The 23,523-nt window shown below is 46.8% G+C and overlaps 1 protein-coding gene across 2 annotated transcripts in view; it reads right to left on the bottom strand.

The window, feature by feature from the left end:
• HK2 (hexokinase 2) overlaps positions 1-23,523 on the bottom strand; it is a 59,821-nt gene that overhangs the window by 16,784 nt on the left and 19,514 nt on the right. For both annotated transcript variants that reach the window (XM_011946104.1, XM_011946105.1), the window contains exons 2-7: positions 20,761-20,923; positions 8,907-9,055; positions 4,322-4,441; positions 3,070-3,165; positions 2,485-2,584; positions 1,982-2,165 (exon numbers count right to left, since the gene is read on the bottom strand). In XM_011946104.1, the coding sequence (XP_011801494.1) occupies positions 1,982-2,165; positions 2,485-2,584; positions 3,070-3,165; positions 4,322-4,441; positions 8,907-9,055; positions 20,761-20,923 (812 nt within the window). The remainder of the gene's footprint in view (positions 1-1,981; positions 2,166-2,484; positions 2,585-3,069; positions 3,166-4,321; positions 4,442-8,906; positions 9,056-20,760; positions 20,924-23,523) is intronic.

Here is a 23,523-nt window from a genome sequence, read left to right as displayed (position 1 = left end):
AAAGGCAGGTTGGGACAGAGAAATCCGCACTGGGCTAAGAGCTTTAAATGAAAGGTCTCAGGGATCTGGGAGTGAAACACGCTTCTGAGCAGGCAGGTGACAAGATAAAAGCATGTTTTAGAAAGACAGGGGCCGGCCCCCAAACCGGCAGCGCGGTCGGGTGATTTAATTTTTCAACACTAGGTGGCACTGTTTTCTTTGGTAATTGGACTTTCTGGCTAGAACTGAGAGGAAACCAAGCCCTGGTGATTCTTTTTGGCAAAAGGCCCATTTCTGGGTGTTTGAGAAAGAACGTGTCTTAGAGGAGGCACCTGGGCCTGCTGCCACTAACTAGGATGAGCCCCAGCGAGGAGGGGGCCCAGGACTGAGATGTGAAAGGGATTCCAAGGTTACCTTTCGGAGAGGAAACCCAGGCCTCCAGGAAGCAGCCTGCTCAAGACCCAGGGCCAAGTACAGCAGCATCCCAGCTAGCTGAGAGCTGGCAAAATTGCGACGATGACAGCGCGCATTTTAAATGTTAGTGCACCCACACAGGCAGAACTCCAGGAGAAGGAAACCAGCGTGAATGCGAGCCTGGCTTCAACAGTAAGGAACTCCGTGTCTGCCCCAACATCTCCCACACAGCTAGTTCTATGGGAGCTGGGGGAAGTGAGATGGGGGGGTGCACTGGGGCCAGTGGGGCTCCCAAGTGTGGGTGGTTTTTTAGAATGGATGATTTTTTATAAGTTTTTATTCTGGTTTTTAAAAACACTTTGTTCCAGTCAACATTTGGAAGATACTTACTTGGAAATACATTACAGGGGGCAAAAATTGTCTATGGTGACTTCAGGGCTGCCATGGATGACAATTTGGTGGGTGTTTGAGGATAAGCCGGGGGTGTGTTGTCATGGTCTGGCTGGCAAATTTGTCTGTTGACATTTGAAAGGGCCTATAGTTCCTCGGAATGACTTGGGTGTGCCTCATTCACAGAGGCAGACACTGAGTGATTTTTCAGCTCATAAACCTCTCATCAGCAGTGGCAGACACAACCAGTATGTTCCTCAGAAAGTCCAAGTAAAGGACTCATTTCAACATGTGAAAGAAGATTGTGACTTAGGTAAATAAACCATGCTTTGAGAAAGCAAGGACTCTCCTGGAAAGAAAAAGGTTACCCACCACTGACTTGGTTTATAGGGTTCAATTTTCCTCTCCAAGTCGAGATCTGCACTAAAAGCTTTTCTACAACAGTCACAAGATAAATGATTATTTGTATTGCTCAAAATATTTTGCAACTGCTTCAGACCTTCCTGTTTCAAGACCTTTCACACACACATTTGGCAAATGTTTGTGAAAGTGAAATAAGGTTTTGTAAGAGATAAAAGTGACTAAAAACAAAGGCAGGCCAGGCTGGAGAATACAATATTCAGGATCCAAAATGCTAGGAGCTCCTCCTCCATCCAGTCCATCCAATATCCAAGGGAAAGAGGCCAAGGAAGCTCCTCAGCCAATGTCTCCAGAGGCCATGGGTCTGCCTGCAACTGCGGCAGAAGGCCCTGGGACCCCAGGGACCAGCGATGAGCAGCCAGCTGTCAGCCTGTCCTCTGGGCACTGATGGAGTTGGAGCTACGAAAGGAGCTTTCAGAGACCTCAATCTTGGCCACCTCAACACAACTTTTCTTGGGTGGCTCACAGTTCCCATGGACAATTTACAAATAGAAAGTGGAAAGAAAGAACAGGGCCACCCACTTACACTCAGAATAGAACCTTCTAAAATGACTCCTGTGAAGGACACACATTATTAGCTATAATCTGGTGTATCCGCTTGCTCTCTGTTTTAGATCCTCTCAGCAATTTATAGTCACAGACATTCCTATGACCAGTGGCCGCCTTGGCAACCTCTGGGGATGTAAGACTGTAAAGAAACAACCCCCTGGCCCCGACCAGCCCCAAACTCAGCTCCAGGCCCCCTCCAAGCCCACTCACACAGGAAAGGCCTACTCACAGTTGCTTCCCCGGGTTCAGCGAGCCCATGTCAATCTCCTGGTCAAACTCAGTGCGAATGTCGTTGAGCGAGCCATCATCCCCGAAGGCCCCCCACTCCATATTGATACACATCCGCCCCTCGTCACCTTCCACCATGTCGATGTGGCGCATCTCTTCCATGTAGCAGGCGTTGCTGCCCGTGCCTGCCAAAACAAGGGATGGCTATGCATACACCTGCTCCAGCCCCTTCCCATCCCTCTTCCCTCTTACACTACTGTCCCAAGACTGCCCAGCCAGGGTGGCTGGGATTTCTCACTGCAGACTCTGGGGGCATCACAATACATGGTCTAATCTTCTGCCACCCCCAACTCCATGAGTCCCTGTTCAGCTCTCCAAAGTGATTGGACCATTATCTCCTAATATAAACCAAAGGAACAACCAACCCATGGGCCCCTTCTCCCTTTCCGGCCCACACCCCCATCTCTTGGCCAGCACGGGCCCTCATGCCCAGTATTCACTCACCCACAATGAGACCAATCTCACAGTTGTGGTCATCATAACCACAGGTCATCATGGTCCCAACTGTGTCATTCACCACAGCCACAATGTCGATATCAAAGTCCTGTGGAGATAAAAGGGAGGGCTCTGACCTTCATAATCACAGACGGCAACTTTCCTAACACCAGCTGTACATCACTCCTCCTCTTCTACCTCCTCCTTCTCTCCCTCTCCCTCTCTCTTTCCCCTTCCCTCCCCAGAACTCCTCCTGTAATAAGACTTTTAACTGATTCTCTCTCTGCACCATTCCACTCCCATGTCAACATCATTCCAACTTTCTTACTTAGAAATGATATTCAAGTCTTCTTCAGGTTAAGAACTAAAGAGTTTTTCTTGTGCCAAGGCTAAGATTATTTATCCATTGCAATAATCTAAAAACCCCCAAAGCAGCAGATCATATGCAAAATTATTGAGTACTTGTGTCAGGGAAACGAGAACCTCTCCTTAAGCTCCACACAAGCAGATCATGATGAGTCAAGGACATTCAAGGAGTCTTCAGGGTGGACCCAGAAAAGCCCACAGACCCCAAGCTCCTGCCACCCTACTCACCCCTCTCCGCTGGATGGCCTTCCGGATCAAAGTCACAACGTCTCTGCCTTCCACTCCACTGGACTTGAATCCCTTGGTCCATGAGACCAGGAAACTCTGGAAAAGGACCAAGGAGTGAATACTGATTTCCCACTAAAACTGAAACTCACACCATACCCCTCAAACCTCCGTCATTGGCAGAGACCTCTGCCACTGGGATAAAGTCGTGGTTGAATATTTGTATTACTTCCTGGCTAGCCTAGGAAAAAGAAACTCAGGACAACCATCACTATAAGACACAGTCACGTGCCCCATAACAATGTTTCAGTCAAGGCCGGGCGCGGTGGCTCAAGCCTGTAATCCCAGCACTTCGGGAGGCCGAGACGGGCGGATCACGAGGTCAGGAGATCGAGACCATCCTGGCTAACCTGGTGAAACCCCATCTCTACTAAAAAATACAAAAAACTAGCCGGGCGAGGTGGCGGGCGCCTGTAGTCCCAGCTACTTGGGAGGCTGAGGCAGGAGAATGGCGTGAACCCGGGAGGCGGAACTTGCAGTGAGCTGAGATCCGGCCACTGCACTCCAGCCTGGGGGACAGAGCGAGACTCCGTCTCAAAAAAAAAAAAAAAAACAATGTTTCAGTCAATGACAGATTGTGTATACTGTGGTGGTAACAAGATTATAATAGAGCTCGATAGTTACTATTGCCTAGTTTAGATACACAGATATCACTGTGTCACAATTGCCTATAGCATTCAGTACAGTAGCATGCTATACAGATTTGTGGCCTAGGAGTAACAGGCAGTCCCATACAGCCTAAGTGTGTAGTAGTATTCTGTACCATCTCGGTTTGTGTAAGTGCACTCTATGATGTTTACACATAAGTGAAATCACCTAATAAAGCATTTCTCAGCACATGTCCCCATTGTTAAGCAAACATGACTGTACTTGTTTCCTTACATCAGTAACTCTCCAAGCATCTTTCTTCCAAGGGTCTTTATCACAACACTTTAGACTGGGGAGTTCCTGAGTTCTCACTGTGGATGGGATAAGGATACTGTGCAATGTGTGTGGGAGACAGAGTGATAGAGAGCACTCCCAACCCCCCAAATATTTCTTCACCAGCCCCCACACTGACATACACAGTCACCCAGAGAGGCAGAACTTCATCTCCACAATCCTCCAGTGCTACTACCAACACCACAGCAGGTGGCTCAGAAGTCCCTCTCGGCCCTCCCAGCCCCAATAAAAGTGTCCAAAGAGCCCATCTTACCTCATCTAGTTTAGTCTGGTGGCAGGGGAACGAGAAGGTAAAACCCAATGGGAGCTTCTTGTCTTTGATTTGTAGCTTATCCATGAAGTTAGCCAGGCATTCGGCAATGTGGTCAAACAGCTAAGGACACATGACAGGGTGGTAAGCAGAGAGGTCGAACAGCATAGAGATTAAGGGCATGCACTTCTGGCTCAGCACGTAACTAGCTGAATGTGTGCAAAACCCATTATCTCCTCTGATATCTTCATTTGCTCATCTACAAAAAGGGAATTATAACTGGACCTGTCCTCATGGAGTTATGAAAAGGAGTACATGAGTCAATACATATAAAGGCTTAACATTAGTTTTTGCCCACTAAATATTGTCCTCTACTTAAGCCATTTATCTAAACTGCTGTCAAGATAACCCTGTGAGGTAGGGGAAATCATGGCCAACATTAATCAGAAAGTCACTGCATGCCTGGGGAACAGAACATTCTTTGGTGGCCCTGTCAGAAACCCATTGACACGGATGCCCAGTTGACGACCGTACCAGAAAGGCCAGCCTATCTTGCTGCCAAGAAGTATTTTAGTATTCCTGTCTCTGTTGATGGGGTGGGGGGTGGTTTGCGGGGATAACATTGTCTGTTGGCATTCCATGAACCAACTTAACAAAAATAAGCAATTTTTACATTTTCTTCTCCATTCTAGAAAACTAATCTGAGGGCAAATCAAAGAAGTTATCTTTGTTTTCTAACTTTCTAAACAGAACATCCAGTAAGTTCATGAAGAGCGCTGAGAAATAAATAGCGTTTTGTGGGTGAGCAGCCTCACAACCATGACCACACACACTCACTGTGCAGGACCCAGAGCTCCTAAGCCTTAGAAAAGCAGTATTCACAATAAACCAGGCTTTCAATCAGCTCCAAAGCCCACAATCTCCTGGCTTCATTCTTGCGCCCCCTACACCCTCAAAGAGAAGCTGCTGACCCCTCTAGGTGTTTGAGGACTGAGACCAGAGGCATTCTGGTGTAAAAAGTAAGCACAGGCCAAACAGGCTGGGCAGATTCCAAGGGCCAGGTTGACTACGTGGCAAAATCTAAAAGCCAAGGTGGGTAAGAGGACAGCTATCCTTTTCCTATTCAGGAAGGAGTAAGAAGATTCAACTAAACCATGGCTTTTCAAAGTGTGCTCCTGGAGCAGCAACCTCAGCCCCATCACCTGGGAACACGTTAGAAATGCACATTCTAGGGTCTAGGGCCCCCCCTAGACTGACTGTAGCAGAAACTCTGGGGGTGGGACCCAGCCATCTGTTAGCAAGGCCTCCGCCCTCCAGGTGATCCTGGAACAGTAGTTTGAGAACCACTATGCCAAACTACAGAAAGTATTTACATTTATAAAAGAACTGAGAGGTTGGGAGAGGGAAGTTGACAGACCTGTTGGCTCTCCTGATGCCTAGGGTATGGTCAGCAGGAGGGACCCAGGAAGACAAGGCCACCACAATCTGGAAGATGGCCAGATCTAACTAAACTTCCCGCATCCATTCTGTCTGTCCCTCTGTCTGATCCCATGCAAAGTTAACAACAGCTGAGGCTGAACCTTCAACTTCCAAACCAAAACATTTTCAAGAGCAAAGGCTGGGGAGGACAAGGCTCTCTTGCCATGGGGATCACCAGTGCAGGTGAGCCAACTCCCTTGAACAGAGTTCAAGTATTTTAACATGAAAATAGGGAAATATTCAGCAAATTCTGTTCTGTCGGGAAGGTGACTGGAGTTGAATTATCTGATACGTATATTAAACAAATTTCCAGCACCTTCTTCCTGGTACTCTAGTCAAAATGATCTTTAGTACAAATAGTTTTTATCCAAAAAAAAAAGAGAGAGAGAGTTGCAGAAGTTGTGCAAAGAGAGGGGGTTAGAAGGGGGAAAAGCAAAATGGTTTCTCCTCCCCCAGCTCTGATCACTGCTTTCTTTCCAATTGCGCTCCTAACATAGGAAGGTAGAGAAAAATAGGCCGCAAAGAAGCATTAAATACTGCTCTGCCCAATACAGTAGCCACTGGCCTTCTGTGGCTATGTCAATTAATTAGAATTTTTAAAACAGGCCAGTGCGGTGGCTCCTGCCTACAATCCCAGCACTTTGGGAGGCCAAGGCGGGTGGATCACTTGAGGTCAGAAGTTCAAAGCCAACATGGTGATTCAAAAAATTAGCTGTCTCTGCTAAAAATTCAAAAAATTAGCCGGGCCTGGTGGTGCACACCTATAGTCCCAGCTACTCGGGAGGCTGAGGAAGGAGAATCGCTTGAACCTGGGGGGCAGAAGTTGCAGTGAGCCAGGATGGTGCCACTGCACTCCAGCTTCGGTGACAGAATGAGACTGTCTCAAAAAAAAGAAAAGACCTTAAAAATTCAGTTCCTCAGTCACACCAGCCACACTTCAAGGGCTCGATGTCACAGGGTCAGTACCTATCACATTGCACAGGGAAGACAGAAGACAGTTCCATTGCTGCAAGAAGTTCCACTGGCTAGTGCTGGGTTCAAAGAACCTACATCTTTTTCTCAGGTGAGAAGAGGAGACCTTCTGCTTCCTTGAATTGAAAGACTATCTCATCTCGTCCTCTTTGAGGAGGATCTAAGGGTAAGATGCAGAGAAAGAGTTAACACCTTCCTGTCATAAAAAGGCTCAAAGGGCATCATTTTATGAAATTAAAATGGTTTCCTTTTCCTTACTGGTCTGAAAACCTCCTCACTTCCCTTTCCACAAGATATACTTTTAAAATCTTAAGTGGCTGATATTCAGGTTTGCAATCCACTGGTCTTCAGGAGAAGTTAATGTGCCGGACGACAGACTTTACCCAGGGACCCCCATTGCCCAGGTTCACAATTCTTCAAAAACCTTTGCAAGTTTGGGATTTCAACATTTGTTCTTAGTTTCAACTAAATTGTATTTTTACAATCCATTTATTTTCCTTTAAGTAAAATACTGATACCGAATACCAAAAAAGGGGGGGAAATATGGGGAAAATATAGCACCAATAATTCCACTACTAAAATAGCCACAATGAACTTCCTTTCAGCCTTTTTTCCAAGTGTTTTCTGCTGCTTTTAGGTACATAGTAGTCTTTCTATTACTTAGGATCAAAGATACCTATATTTTCTTCTAGTTTTCTTTCTGTTTCATTTTTAGATAACATTTTTTCCACTTACTCAAAATCTTTCTAACATCTCAACAGTTTTAATGTTCTTCAAGGTGGGTCTCATAGTTGTTTTTTGTTTTTAATCCAGACTAAAATGTTTTGCTTATATATTGCATAGAGAGTAGATTTTCTTGATACCCTCTAACTAGGTGGTCTGAGCGATTAAGGTTAAGTTTTTCAAGAAAAACTTCACTCATATCTTGAATGTTTAAAATGGATTATTTTTCTCAGTTGGCAGCGATGCACTTCATTGTCCTTGCCAGGCTCTAAGGATGATGCTGCAGGGACTGCAAGGTGCCTGGGCCCTGCATGCTCTCAGGGTTCAAGCAACAGGGAGGGTGTTGTTCTTGTAAAACTTAAAAATCCACCTAACACATCATTATGTAAAAGTTACAAGTCTTTTACATAATCACAGCCAAACTTCAGATGTTATTTTGTTTGTTGGTTTTGTCTTACCTTGTTTCTTAAATATTTATCATCTGGGGGATGTGGCCTAAGGCAGGAGATTGAGGCAATGGGAAGAAAAGGCAACCATATCCCCCAACAGGGAATAATGCATTTACTAGCCACAGAGAGTGATAGCACAAGAAGCTATTAGATAAACAGACAAAAACCCCTGTGAAAAAACAGGGCACTAGATTATGCACCAGCACTAAGCAAATACTTAACAGATATCATCTCCTCTAATCTACACCATAATCTGTATACTATCATCCCTTTTTACAGATGAATAAGCTGAGGCTCTGCCAAGCCCTATCATCTGCCCAGAATCACATAGCTAGAGTGCCTGAATACAGGGACCAACCTCTTTAATACCTCAGCTTGTTGCAGGCATAGGAGAGGCAGTGGAAGGGCCTCTACCCTTTGTGTCCCTCCTGATGTTATACTGGAGACACGTGACAACTTCGGTAAAGCTCAAATGCCCACAGCCCTAGGGAAGCAGCCTCCCTTCTCCAACCCCAGCATGATAACAAGGAAAGCAGGTTTACCTCAAGGCCACCCCAAAGACAAAATGAGTCTAAAAATATCTCCCCCGCGTGTTCTACTCATGGTCAGAAATTCCTTTCCCAGGAGGGAGCCTTGTGTGGGAGAGAGAACAGCAGACCAGGAGTCAGAGGGCTTGACCTCTTCCAAGTCCTGAGGCCCAAGATGTGACAACACTGAACAGTGCCTTCCTTGGATTTAATGCTTCTTCTCTAGTCACTCCTTTTAATACGAGTACATGTTGGGTATAAAATACAACCAGAACAGCCTGAGCTCCGGCCGAGAGGGAGCCCTTACAGCTGTCCTGGCATCCACAAGTGTCTTGGATGACTGCCTATCCAAACACTGGGAGCGGCTGGACAAAGTGCAGAAAGAACATCCCAAGGAAGTTTTTGTCACCAGGGGCCACCCTGAGAGAAAGGTCATACCTGGGTGCCACTGCCTCGCATGATGTCCTCGGGGATGGCATAGATCTGGTTCTCCATCTCCACCTTCTGAAGCCCATTGTCCGTTACTTTCACCCAAAGCACACGGAAGTTGGTCCCTCCAAGGTCCAGAGCCAGGAACTCTCCGTGTTCTGCAGAGAAAGGAAGGGCCACTATTAATTTTGGGCAAAACTCTTCCAGGAACCACCAAGACTCAAAACTCCAAGTCCCTCCAGGAATATCTGTGGGTAAGGGGTGGCCAGTGGGATTCACTTATCTCTACAGACATTACATATAGTCTAATTTCACACCATACACCTTTACATTATTGTTATTTTTTTAATTCTCAAGAGCTTTATTAAAACCAGAAACTCACGGGGTAGTTTTTTTTAAACCCCTCACTCCCTTCCCATCCTTTCCTCTGAGTCTCCAAAGTCCATTGTATTATTCTTATGCCTTTGCATCCTCATAGCTTAGTTCCCAATTATGAGTGAGAACATATGATGTTTGCTTTTCCATTTCTGAGTTACTTCACTTAGAATAACGGTCTCCAATCCTATCCAGGTTGCTACGAATGCCATTAATTTGTTCCTTTTTATGGCTGAGTAGTATTCCATCACATATGCATTACTTTTATAATTCAATCAACAATAAGACAGTTACATCCAACGATGTGCTCACCCCTCCTGAGAGCTGACTATCTCCTCAGTGCTTTCAGCAAGCCCCATGCCAGGGGTCCATGCCTCCATCCTGTTCCTCCTACCCCCAGAACACCAAATTGCGATCACAGTATTAAATTTACTTTCTGGCCGGGCGTGGTGGCTCAAGCCTGTAATCCCAGCACTTTGGGAGGCCGAGACGGGCGGATCACGAGGTCAGCAGATCGAGACCATCCTGGCTAACACGGTGAAACCCCGTCTCTACTAAAAATACAAAAACTAGCCGGGCGAGGTGGCAGGCGCCTGTAGTCCCAGCTACTTGGGAGGCTGAGGCAGAAGAATGGCGTAAACCCGGGAGGCGGAGCTTGCAGTGAGCTGAGATCCGGCCACTGCACTCCAGTCCGGGTGACAGAGCGAGACTCCGCCTCAAAAAAAAAAAAAAAAAATTTACTTTCTAATGTTTGTATATCATGTTTGCATATAATGTTTGCGTATTGCAATTGCAGTACTAAATTCACTTTCTAATGTTTGCATATTATGAGGCCCATGTCCTGCAGCAAGATCAAAGGGGTAAAGTAATGGAGTAGAATGAGGTCCCAATTCACTACAAACTAAGAGGCCTGGTGAATAAGCCAAGCAAGTGCCCCCTCAAAGGATCTCAGGCTTATTAGAATGCAAAAGAATGCTGACCCCAGAGCATGTATGTACGACAAGAGTCAGGTCACTCATGCCACAGAAAAGCTCTGAGAGAGCAGAAGAGAGGACAAGTGAGACTCCAGAAAGGAGCCACAGACACAGATGGGTGAAGACTGTCATGTGTCACTGGGAAGGTGCAGTTCCTACCCTCCAGGAAACAGCAGTGTAGACAGGAAACATCCAGATCCTGGGTGATAATACCACCGACTATGGGGAAGGGCCCCATTGTGTGGCACAGAATGAAAGTGCTGAAGAGGCGCGGAGCCTGCAGGACAGGGGCTGGTGGAGCAGGCCAAGGCGCATCCCCAGGTGACTGCCAACGGCGAGTAGCACCGCCAGTCTTCTGCTGCCCTGCCACAACCTTCTCAAAGGATACAAGGCAATTAATTTCCCCAGGGGTTCACTTATTGGCATGTTTGTCAACACTCAACCCCTTTCCTGGTGGGAGAACAGCACTGAAGTGAAGCGGAACAGGTCAGAGGTCAGGGAGAGGCTCTGACTCAATAACCCAAGAATGGTCTGTTTTATACCCAGATCCACTCAGCACCTCCAGCACTTAGGCCCTGAGAAAAGCCACATCTGCCCAGCTCCCTGAGGGCATCACGCACAGTCCCCAGGGTCCCAAGGGGAAAAAGGGTAGATATCATCCACCAGAGACCACACAAGCAGAAGTGTGTCAGGCAGCGTGACACACGGAGACTGGCTCTGGAGTCCACATCACCTGCTCCAGAACCCCGGCCACTTTCCAGCAGAGGCAAGTTCCTGAGCCTCTGAGCCTCAGCTGCCTCATCTCTAAAATGGGAACATCGCATCTCATTGGGTTGCTGTGAGGGGAAAAATTAGACAAGTGTGGTGCGGGACCAAGAACTCAGGACATACTCACTAAGTACTAGGTACTCTCTCTCCAGGCTCTCGGCAAGCCCTGTCCCACAGCCTCACTTGAGTGTCCCAGGCCAATGACAGCAGAAGGGATTGCAGAAACCTGTCCAAGAAAAGTCACTGGAATCAGCTCCAGTGACTACAGCATTCCTCCTTAGGGGCACTACTTTTCCATTTCCTGCCCAGTGACTACAGGTGGCCCCACCCCTAGCTACAGCTGCGGGCTAACTACAGCAACATCGCCCTCATCTGGGGTTAGCCTGCCTGTCTCATGGCCATGGTTGACTTTTCCAGACACTCCAGCCCTGAGCCTTCCCCAGTAGTGGGAACTCAGCCAAATTCTAGGAAACGCAATGTGGTGGCTGTCATGAGGGATGAAAGGGATATCAAAGGTGAACTGCCTCATCAGCACTCTCAAGTCCAGGATACACGCGATCCGCTGAATCAGTGACCACAGGGGACTAAGGCAGCAAGGCTGCCCCGGTGGGTCGTCATCTGAGGCCAGCCCAGCTGTACTCACCAGAGGCCACAGTTCCACCAAGAACGGGTGGTGTGCAGGATTTTCTGATGGACTGAAGGGAAAACACAAATAATAAAGTATTGCTGATAACCCTGTTCCCAGGAGGGAGGTCCTCTCTTGCTTTGCTTACAGGACTCCTCTGGAACACACATTCCCTGACATCGCTCCTCCCTGCGGCTCTCCTCCACACACATAGGAAGCCACAACCACCATAGCCAAGGACTGCATTCCTTCCAAGCCCGGAATCTGAGGCAGGCCTAGCACTGTGACTCGGCAGTCCTGAGATGGACCCTCTCCTAATGCCCACACATGAGAGGCTCCCACAGAGCAGTGGTGAGGCACTGGACCTCAGACAGGTGGGCAGGCGTCGTTTTGAATTCCAGCTCAGCGGTTTCACTACCTGTATGGTGGGGGCACATCACAGGGCTCCTCACCTCACCTGTAGAACAGGATTCATAATTCCGACGTTGCACAGCGATTGTGACGCTTACGTGAAACATGGACTATGTTGTATGTGAACATACAGAAACACACAGGCCGGATGCGGTGGCTCATGCTTGTAATCCCAGCACTTTGGGAGGCCAAGGCGGGCAGATTAGTTGAGGTCAGGAGTTTGAGACCAGCCTGGCCAACATGGTGAAACCCTGTCTCTACTAATACAAAAATTTGCCAGGCATCGTGGTGTAGCCCTGTAATCCCAGCTACTCGGGAGGCTGAGGCAAGAGAATCACTTGAACTCAGGAGGTGGAGGTTGCAGTGAACTGAGATCTCTCCATTGTACCCCAGCTTGGGCAATAGAGCCAGACTCTGTCTCAAAAAAAAAAAAACCCAAAGAAGAAACACAGTAATTATTCCTCCGTTAATAGATCTTATCAAGGTACTTGTTCCCTTTCTCCCTGTCAAGGCCGTGGAGGTTTGTGGCATGCTCTGGTGTCCAGCAAGGCAGGACAGAGGTTTGGTATAACTACGATTGGCACTAATTTGTGGGTGCCAAAAAATGGCATGTCCAGAGTGGCTACAACATAGGGCTCATGTGACATGGCTATAAGCGCACAGCAAATGCCATTGCCAAGGACTTTCTTTCATTCTTAAGAAGGTCACATCTGTTTCCAAAAGGGCTCTAGTGACTAATGGCACTGTGGAGGGCAGGGCTAGCACAAGGGCTGCTGCCGTAGTTGAGCTGAGCAGCAGTGAGGGCATGGGCTCCAGGGCCAGGGAGGGTGGCCAACCATCCCCGTTTGCCCAGGATGGAGGGGTTTCCTATGACATGGGACTTTCAATGCCAAAACTGGGAGAGGCTCAGGAATCAGAACGCTGGACTGTATTTGATCCAACCATACAGCCTCCAGCTCTTCCTTATCACTCAATGCCTGAGGCACGCAGCCATAAACTTGGAGTCGGGTCAAAGACACACACGCATACTTTCACATTCAGTTCCTGAACCGTCCGGTATTTATAACTTAATGCCCCTAAAGGGACCTGCCCTTCCTGCCCTACAATAGCACTTCCAGTGGCCCCAGGTAACTGCACTGAACATTCCAATCATTCTCTATGGGGTGACTCTGGGTTGAGGGGATCTTGTTTTTTTTCCTTTAGTTTTCAAGCACCTGCTAGCACACAACAGTGGACTGCTCTGAGAATGTATGGCATATACTCCAAATGAAACGAGGACCAAAAAGATACATCTCCAAGTCCTAAGCAGGTAATGAGGCAAGACACAGGTTTCAAGGCACATATTTTCCATGTACCCAGAATCGCCATGATCACTACCACACCTGGCAGCCTCTTTTTAACCCCCAGGATTCCAGTTACTCCATTACAATGCAATGCTGGCCACCATTCAAGAGCTCAGCCATACAGAAGTATTCAATACTCCGTGTCATTAAAGGCACTGAATCACAGTTAATGCTGGTGTCTGGTACAGACTAGGAATGGAGTGAGCTGATCTTCTACATCATTTGTTTTCAAACGCAACAGAATGCTTATTTCCAAATAAAATTGGTGGGCCAAATACCACAACGTAAAATAGAGAAAAACAGAGCTGCTCCAACTGAAGGGAGGGGTGTGGGACACGTAAAACACATGACTAGCATCCCAAAGCTCCTAGGACACCTCTTGGAAAGCATCACTCTGGTGCTTTTTTTTACCCAGGAAGTGTTTCTTAAGTTCAAAATAGGTGCCAGTCACAGCAAGGTGTAATTAGCCCCACAGGTGTGAAACCACTCTTCAAAGGGTTAAAACACGATTACGTTTCAATATTGTGTAGGCTTTGAGCATGTTCAGCTTTTTAGGCAGGCAGACCTGGGTTCAAATCCCACTCTAACATGTATTAGCCATGTAGCTTTGGGCAATTTATTAGAAATCTGACACTCAGATTTCATCATCTGTTTTAAAAGGGTTATGATAACCTCATTCTAGTCAGCACCTCCCTCCACAACCCAGAACAAGAACACAGGAAAACACACACATATACATGTACACATACACACACGCACCTTGTCAAGATTCAATGCGAGGAAGTGTAAGGCATTTGGCACAACGCCTGACAATGTTAAGTGCCATCTGCTGTACTGAGGCTATCTGTCAGTACAACCTTCAATTTATATTGCCTGGACTACATAAGTCCACTAATTAACTTGCTGTGTGCTAGCTCTGGATGTATGTCTCCGCTGTACAGTAGTTAATATAATGCAGAACAACCAAGATAAGGGCTTCTTTCGGGTTTAACCAGCTTCCATGCAACGTTTCACCAGCCCGGTCTCCCTTTATTATATCATGTGCTTGCATTATATGGCCCGATATCTCTAATTATTTTGTCTACATGGGCCTTGTCTCCCCAGTACAACTTTCACGCTTCAAAGGCAGGGCACGAGGCAGCTTAGCACACTGCTGCTGCACAGAGGACCAAGCCTCGGAGAGGAATGTTGAATGAACTGAACAACTAGGCCTGGGTTAGTAAGAGAAGAATCCATACATTGTGCTAGCAGCATGGACGGTACATAAAATGTGCCACTGGTGGCGTGCTTAAAAGCCCAGGCATTAGCAATTCGGCTGGCCGAGTTCCAATCCCAATGCTGCCACTTGCTCACTATGTGACTTTGGGCAAGTTGCCTAACTGCTCCAAATCTATTTTCTTTTTCTGTGAAGTAGAGTTCAGCACACCTACCATTGGATGACAATAAGAAATGAGATAGCTCAAACACAGCGTTTAGCACAGTACCTGGCACTTACGATGTCTACAATTTTTATCATCACCATCATCACCGTCACCATCACATCTGACCACAGGTGACCCTGGCAACCATCAATCCTTTTTTAGCCTTGGTTGCCTCATTTTTAAAGTGAGAACGACTCTCTTGTAAAGTTTTTGTAGAAAGTAAAATGGATTTATGTAAATGGCCTAGTACAGACACCATGGGTGCTCATTAAATGCTATCAATTCTTCCTGCATTCCCTTTTATTTTTTCGGAGTCTCACTCTGTCGCCCAGGCTGGAGTGCAGCGGCATGATCTCAGCTCGCTGCGACCTCTGCCTCCCAGATTCAATCGAGTCTCCTGTCTCAGCCCCCCGAGTAGCTGGGACTACAGGCCCACGCCACCACAACTGGCTAATTTTTTGTATTTTCAGTAGAGATGGGGGTTTCACCATGTTGGCCAGGCTGGTCCTGACCTCAAGTGATCCACCCACCTTGGCCTCCCAAAGTGCTAGGATTACAGGTGTAAGCCACTGCACCCAGCCCCTACATTCCCTTTTAAGATGGAAATGTCCTCTGAAAGCCAGGCCCTTATGTGTGGCCCCTATGTGTGGTGGGGCCCCTGACAGAACTGTGTTAGGGCTGGTACCACAGTCCCACGCAGGGTCGTGGCACAGATTAGGGGCTGCCTACAGAGAGGTCAAGATGGTGTGATTCCTGGCAAATACAAACGAATGCTTTCTTTAATCAACTCTCCACTGAAAAAAAGAAACAAGGGCACACAGACAACAAATGCTGTTGAGGATATGGAGCAGGCAGAGCTCTCATACATAATTGGTGGGAGTATAAATGGTTCAACAATTTGGGGAAAAGGTCTGGCAATTTTCTAAAAATTAAACGTATACCAAACTCTATGAATGACCCAGTAATTCCACTCCTAGTTGATTATACAAGAAACTAAAAACGTGTCCACAAAAGGGCTCGTGCAATAACGTCCATAGCAGCTTTACTCAAATAGTCAAAAAGTGGAAACTGCCCAGGTGTCCATCAATATTCATATCATAGATTCTTTTTTTTTATTTTTTTTATTTTTATTTTTAGATTCTAATCATACTATGAAATCAGCAACCAAAAGGAACAAGACACTGATAGACACAACACAGATAAATCCCACATTATGAAAAGTAAAAGAAGACTTGCATAAAAAACAAATACTGTATGAGTCGATTTATGTGAAGTTCTGGAACAGGCAACACTGATATATGTGGAAAATAGGATGTGATTGCCTCTGGGGGGTCAGGAACAGGGACTGACTGCGAAGGGGCTCAAGGTAACTTTCTGGGGTGATGGTAATGTTCTCTATCTTGATGGAGGTTTTTTTTTAGTTGTATACATTTATGAGCTACAACTCTAATTTTGTTACATGGATATACTGCACAAGGGTGAAGTTAGGGCTCTTAGTGTATCCAACACCCACTGTATCCGTTAAGTAATTTCTCATCATCCACACCGCCCCCCACCCTCCTACCCTCACCCTTCCAAGTCTCCGTTGTCTGGCATTCCACTTTCTATGTCCATGTGGAGACATTTTTTAGCTCCCACTTATAAGTGAAAACATGCAGTATTTGTCTGCTTTGGAGCTGTTTCACTTAAAATAACAGCCTCCAGTTCCATCCATCATGCTGCAAGACACATTATTTCATTCTATTTTAAGACTGAACAGTATTCTATTATGTATATATACCACATTTTCTTTATCCCATCATCTGTCCACTGATGGGCATTGACTCCACATCTTTGCTATTGTGAATGGTGCTGTAATAAACATACAAGTGCAGGCGTCCTTTTGGTATGATTTCTTTTCCTTTGGGTAGATACTCAACAGTGAGATTGCTGGATGGAATGGTAGTTCTACTCTCAGTTCTTTGAGAAATGTCCATACTGTTTTCCATAGAGGCTGTACTTATTTACATTCCCACCAACAGTGTATAAGCATTCCCTTTTCTGATGGAGATTGTATTAAACAGGTGTATTTGTCAATTCATCAGATAAATTCTTTTTTTTTGAGACGGAGACTCGCTCTGTGGCCCAGGCTGGAATGCAGTGGCGTGATCTCGGCTCACTGCAAGCTCTGCCTCCTGGGTTCACACCATTCTTCCTGCTTCAGCCGCCCACCACCATGCCCGGCTAATTTTTTGTATTTTTAGTAGAGATGGGGTTTCACTGTGTTAGCCAGGATGGTTAACTCACATACCTTTTCTTAGTAAATTTGGCAATGAGCGTGCCTTTTGCAGTGGTGGTTTGTGGCTGCAGGAGTGTTTGTAGCATATGTGAGAAAGTCACATATCTGATTCTCTCTTAATTCTCAGAAAACCAATCCCCATGAAGTTTCCCCTTTTCACAAATGGGGAAATAGAGGATCACAGCATAAATTGCTTTGGAGCACACAGCTTGAATTCAAACCCATTTGAACCTATAATTCTGATTCTCACCTCTCACCCCACACTGTCCTGAAACTACACATTTCATGCCAGCGAGAAATGATATGCTAATCTAGAACCAAACTGGGCCAAGGATCATTTAAGGCAGTGGCTTTCAAACTGCAAGGTAAAAAAACATGTAGTAGGTTCCGACTAGCAACCTTCTTAAAGACTATAAGACAAACCCAACTTCATCATGTTTAAGAATAAATTCTGGTCCACAAATTTATTTCCTTTCATATAAATATTTATATGCATGTGTTTCTTTATGTGAAGATATAGTCCAGAAAAGTTAGAAAGCTATGGATTTAAAGATTGGCTTCCTCTAGATCTGGGGTTTGATTTTTCAGATTTGAAAAGTAATACTAGTCATGAACAGGCTGAGAAACGAAGGTTCTGAGAAAGGTGGCGCTGAACAGGTGTCCCTGGAGCAAATGCCTCGAGCCTTCTGTGGGAGAGGGATGCAGTTTCACCCCCAGCAGCAATGGCAGGCACCCAGGCTGTGTGCGACCACACACAGAAATGGGAGGGAATCGCTAACACAACTTCACCTCGGCCCTTCCTCTCAGCACTTCACTAGGGTGCTGACAACAGAGAATTTTCATTTTTGATAGTCTGTATCAACTTAGGAGTCACCTATTTTCACTGCCATAATCCATAACTCATACCCCCAACTGACAAAACAAAACTTGAAAGCCCTGATGCTGACCACTTTATTTTTTTTTAATTTATCTATTTTTGTTTGTTTTTTGAGACAGTCTCATTCTGTCACCCAGGCTGGAGTGCAATGACGCAATCTCAGCTCACGGCAACCTCCATCTCCCGGGTTCAGGAGATTCTCTCTGCCTCAGCCTCCCAAGTAGCTGGGATTATAGGTGGGATTATATAGTAGGTGGGTTTCACTATGTGAAACCGGGTGTGGTGGTGGGTGCCTATAATCCCAGCTACTCAGGAGGCTGAGACAGGAGAATCGATTGAACCTGGGCAGAGGCTGCAGTGAGCTGAGATTGTACCAGAGTGACAGAGCAAAACTCCACCTAAAAAGAAAAAAAAAAAATTCCAATACACTGCCATTATCAGCAACACTATAATGAACATTATTGGGCCACGTCTCCTTGGATTCATACAGGAGTCTGTTCAGGGCATATAGTTGGAAGTGAAATTGCTGAGTTGTTATATATACATATGTTCCACTTTACAGCAACACAAAAATGAACTAAGACACCATCCAATGAACATCAAGGGTGTATCTCCCATTACAGGATCTCGGATGTGTTTTTGTAAATAGACTAGCACACCGTTCTAGCAGATGTGCAGAACAGACTAGAACTACTGGGTCCAACCTCTTGACTTTACAAAAGCAAAGGCTGAGTCCCGGAGAGTATGGAGGTGAGGAGCTAACCTATGGACCCCCTGCAGATAGGGAGGGAGGGATTAGGTATGGGTTTCCTGCAATCTGGTCTCCATTATTCCAGGAGCCACTTCCTTTGTTTCAGTGAGTAAGACATTCCAGTATGTGCTGCAAACAGTGCAAGCTTCAAAGTGCATGGGAGGTCTTGGTGCCTCCAGCTTCAGGAAAGCAATGAGAATTTTGAAAGCTTGCCCCATAATTAGTTCTCCCCAACAAACTTAATTCACCTGCCTATAATACAGGCTAAACAATCAGTCTCAACTCCATTCCAAAAAATTTTAGTTGAGCATCTGCAGTGTGCTCCAGCACCAAGTGCACAGGCTAACACATACATGAACACATAGAACGCATCACGTGTAGTCCCGATGCCTGAACTTCGACTTCCGCAAGCTTGATTCCTAACTCGGCCTCTCGCTGGCTGTATGATTTTGGACGACTTTTTGACATTCGAGCCTCAAATTCCTCATCTATAAATTGTGGATAAAATTTGTACTTACCATAAAGGTTTCTGAAAAGTAAATGAGTTAATACATTGAGGTGCCCAGAAGAGTCCTTAGCCCATATGTATTTAGAAAAGATTTAGAGTACTTACTTAGTGCTAGTGCTGGGTGAAATAAAGACAAGGCCCTGGCCTTCAGGAGTACATTTATCTGAATGTCAAATAAAAATCTCAGAAATGGGTGTAGTTTCCAGTCACAGTCAGAGGAAGTGGTGGATAAACATGCCAATCTAGAGGACATGGAAGAGATAAGAGGCCCCTCACCTCGAGGGTCTCTTTGAAGGGCCAAGAAACACACTCAGGAAACAATCCTAAACAAGGTCATACCCTCAGCATTGGGTCCAGGCTGGGTCCCAAGGCTTCAGCAAACACTTATTTTGGGAACCATACAGTCTCATTAGACAAATCCAGTCCCTAGAGGCACTTAGGGAGATGAGCCTCAAGGACACACGTGTGCTGGAAATAGCACAGGCACTTACTTGGCATTAGCAAGCCCTGACCCACACCCTGCCCCTAACTCCCCTCCCAACAATGCCCCTGCAGATGCCTCACCAGCGACCTGTCAGCTTCCTGGAGATCTCGTCCCCCTTAGGTTTTCGGACACTGTGCTTCCTGCTTCTTCCTCTGCCCTGGCAGCTGCCCCTTGGGCTCTCTCTCCTGCCCTCTAGATGTGAGTACCTATCCCCCACCCTCCACCCCCTCACAGGCCTCACAAGCACCTCATCTCTAAAATGGAGACACCTATTATGAGGATTAAATAAAAGCTCTGACACAACTTTGTTCGGTCCCCTTTTCTGGGATGCTGCCATTCCCAGGCAGCTGGGCTCCACACCCAGGCCCCACCCTTGAATCCTCTTTTTGCCCACCCACCACCACCCACCAGGGCCATGTCTTGTGCTCTACCAGTCGGGCCTCGCTCCCCCTCCACTCTACCTATACTGCCAAAGACGTAATGTTACCAAGACACCCCTGAAAAACTTGCGTTTATTCCCCAAGGCTACTGCAGAGACTAAACGTTTTAGGCTTGCATTCAAGGCCTTCAGTGACTAGCCCTAATCCACTGGACCTTTCCAACTTGAATCTCCACCATAATCCTTTTTCCCCTACCTGATTAAATCACTTGCTGGGTGGTACACCATAAAATAAGGATTCTGGGCTGGGCACGGTGGCTCACGCCTGTAAATCCCAGCACTTTGGGAGGCCAAGGCGGGCAGATCACAAGGTCAGGAGATTAAGATCATCCTGGCTAATGGAGATCGTACCACTGAGCTCCAGCCTGGGCGACAGAGTGAGACTCGTCTCAAAAAAAAAAAGGATTCTGTATCCAAATAAGGTGACTAAACAAAGCTTTTCCCAAGCTTCCTGTCCATCAGTCACACAGCCTTCCATTCAATTCCCTGGATGCTTCCCTTAACCAGGGTTGGTTTCTGAGGCTTTTGAGTTATTTGGGTCCCTGAACAAAGCCAACTAAATCACCCCCGAGTAACGCAGCAGCTAGAGCCATCCCCCAGGTGCCGCACCTGTCCCATCTGGAGTGGACCTCACAAAGGTGGGCAGCATCTTCACTGCTGCAGTGGGGTGGGTGGTGGCTCCAAGCCCTTTCTCCATCTCCTTGCGGAACCGCTTAGAGATCTCCAAGAGGGTCTCATCAGAGAGGCGCATGTGGTAGAGATACTGGTCAACCTGAAAGGGGAGGAAAACAAGAGCAAAGACCACTAGTTAAATAAATTATGGCGTAGGTTTATGTCATGGAACACCACTCAGTCTTTCAAAAGAACAAAATCTGTTATGTATAGAAAGTTATTATTAAAGACCATTAGTAGCAACCGATTTGACAGGGCTTTGTCTTAAAAAAAAGAAAAAATTAAAATTATAAAAATAGACCTAATGTTTGGAGAACTGGTGCATACCAGAGGAAAGGCCTATTAGGGCAGAGGAGAGTTATTTTCAGAATGGTTGAGTCGGAAGGCCTGTGACAACATCACTGGAGCCAGGGTTCATTACCCTCATCTCTTGTTCCCCTAGCACCTGACACGGCCAGTCACATCAGTCCCATTGCCCCTCACCTTAGGCCAGGTAGCCATCACCTTTTTCCTGGACTCCTACAATCCCCAGTTTGGCTTTTACCTCTTCCATCCACTTTCCACGCCCAGCCAGGCTCAGCCTGAAAGCCAGCTGATCCCTGGCTTTCAGGGCTTTCCGTTGGAACAAAGCTCAAAATCCTTTCAGGGCCCCACCTCCTAATCGGGCCTCTAGCCACCTCCTAATCTTTTTTTTTGTTTTTTAACAGGGTATTGCTCCAGTTGTCCAGGCTGGAGTGCAGTGATGAGATCTCAGCCAGCCTCAGGTGATCCTCCCACCTCAGCCTCTTGAGTAGCTGGGACTTTCAGGCACGTGCCACCTTGTCTGGCTAATTTTTTTGTTGTTGTTGTGTGTGTGTGTGTTTTTTTTTTTTTTTTTTTTGAGGCTGAGTCTCACCCTGTCACACAGGCTGGAATGCAATGGTGCAATCTCAGCTCACTGCAACCTCTGCCTACCAAGCAATTCTAGTGCCTCAGCCTCCCAAGTAGCTGGGATTACAGCAGTGTGCCACCACACCCAGCTAATTTTTTTTTTTTTCAGCAGAGACAAGGTTTCACCATGTTGTCTAGGCTGGTCTCAAACTCCTGGACTCAAGCAATCCACCTGCCTTGGCCTCCCAAAGTGCTGGGATCAAACGGGTGAGCCACCGCGCCCGGCCCCACCTCCTAACCTTATGGTAAGGTCTGCACTCTTTGTGTGGATTCTCTCCCTGGTTCAGTTCCCCAGCTTCCCCAACTTGCCCATCCCTGCCTTGGAGCTCATGCACACAGGCCCTCCAGGTATATGCCCTGCCAATCTGCTACCAGTCCTTCAGGCCTCTCTCCATAGAGGCCTCTTCTCATCCTCCAGATCACAACAGTCAGGCTCCCTGTTATTCGAAGAACTCGAGCTTTTCCCTTCACAGAACTATGCACAATTTGGAACTAAATATTTATTAGGGTCCAAATCATAAGCACCAAAGGCTAGAAGAACAATGTCTACTTGTTCACCTTTGCATACCTGGAGGCTGGCACGGTACCTGGCACAATGGAGAAGCTCTATGTAAATGATAATGCAGCCTCTGTGCTCAGGTGGAGGCAACTCTCCCTAGCTCTTTCACTGAACCTGTTTCCCACATAAATTCCCATGAACTTTTCCCAGATTTAAACCAGGAGAATGTGAAGCATCAGATAACTCTCACTTGCTTGTTTTGTTTAATCTTTTATTTATTAATTTATTATTGAGACAAGGTCTTGCTATATTGAGACAGGGTCTTGCTATATTGCCCAGCTTGTTTCCAACTCCTGGAATCTACCTCAGCCTCCAGGGCTGTGGGCCACTAGCCCCCCACCCTCCATCCCACAAGCTGGGTCCCTGACCTCTAGTTCCTACAATATCTGGGAGCCAAGGTGCTCCTGAGGAGGCCTGGGCCTCCCCCACAAGGACATTTGAGGCTCCCCAGGAGGATAAAGGGTGCAGCTTCAGCCTGATACTAGACAAGCCCCCTTCTTTTTGGTGAAGTGTCAGACAAGTCTCTAGCAATCTCCAGTGACCCTAGTTTAAGGGCAACTGACTACCCCAGAGGCCTCCCACTCCAGATCCAGTGACACATTGACTGGCCCAGGAATGCTACTTCACAACTTTCACATCTCAGGGTTAATGTACAAAGTCTGGGGCTACCCAGACCAGAGGCCAATGTGAGGCCACATCCAGGAAAAGCCTGAGATGCACTCATGGGCAACTGTAATAATGGCAAGCCCTCATGTGGCTCCTGCTTTGCGCCAGATCCTATTCTCCAGGTTTGCTCCCATTATTCATTTCATCCTTAGAACAGCCCTCTGAGGTAGGAAATGTCAGCACCTCTATTCTACAGAAAGGAGAAGTCACACAGACACAAGGGGCCATGCTTGGCTTGATAGAGCAGTCTGGCTGGTCTGTGCTCTTGTCCACTCTGCTAGATGACTGCCCCCTACCTGCCTGGATACAGCAGGGTCTATGCAGGTCAAACAGCATTGCAGTGAATACAGGCTGGTCATATCCATTAAAAGGCCATCTTCTATTCCAGTCATCTCCAAATGCAGGCCTGAACAGCAGACAGTGGAGAGTGAGGCCCACAGGGGTGACCGAGCAGGTTGAGGGCAGCAGACATGTCTCTGAACATTGTCATGAGGGTGACACATGACAAAGACACTCCCACCTCACTACTTTCCCAAAGAGAAGAG

The sequence above is a fragment of the Colobus angolensis genome, unplaced genomic scaffold (assembly GCF_000951035.1).
Source record: "Colobus angolensis palliatus isolate OR3802 unplaced genomic scaffold, Cang.pa_1.0 Scaffold249, whole genome shotgun sequence".
NCBI lineage: Eukaryota > Metazoa > Chordata > Mammalia > Primates > Cercopithecidae > Colobus > Colobus angolensis.
The sequence above is the reverse complement of the archived record's forward strand: the minus strand, read 5'-3'. Positions and strand labels throughout refer to the sequence as shown.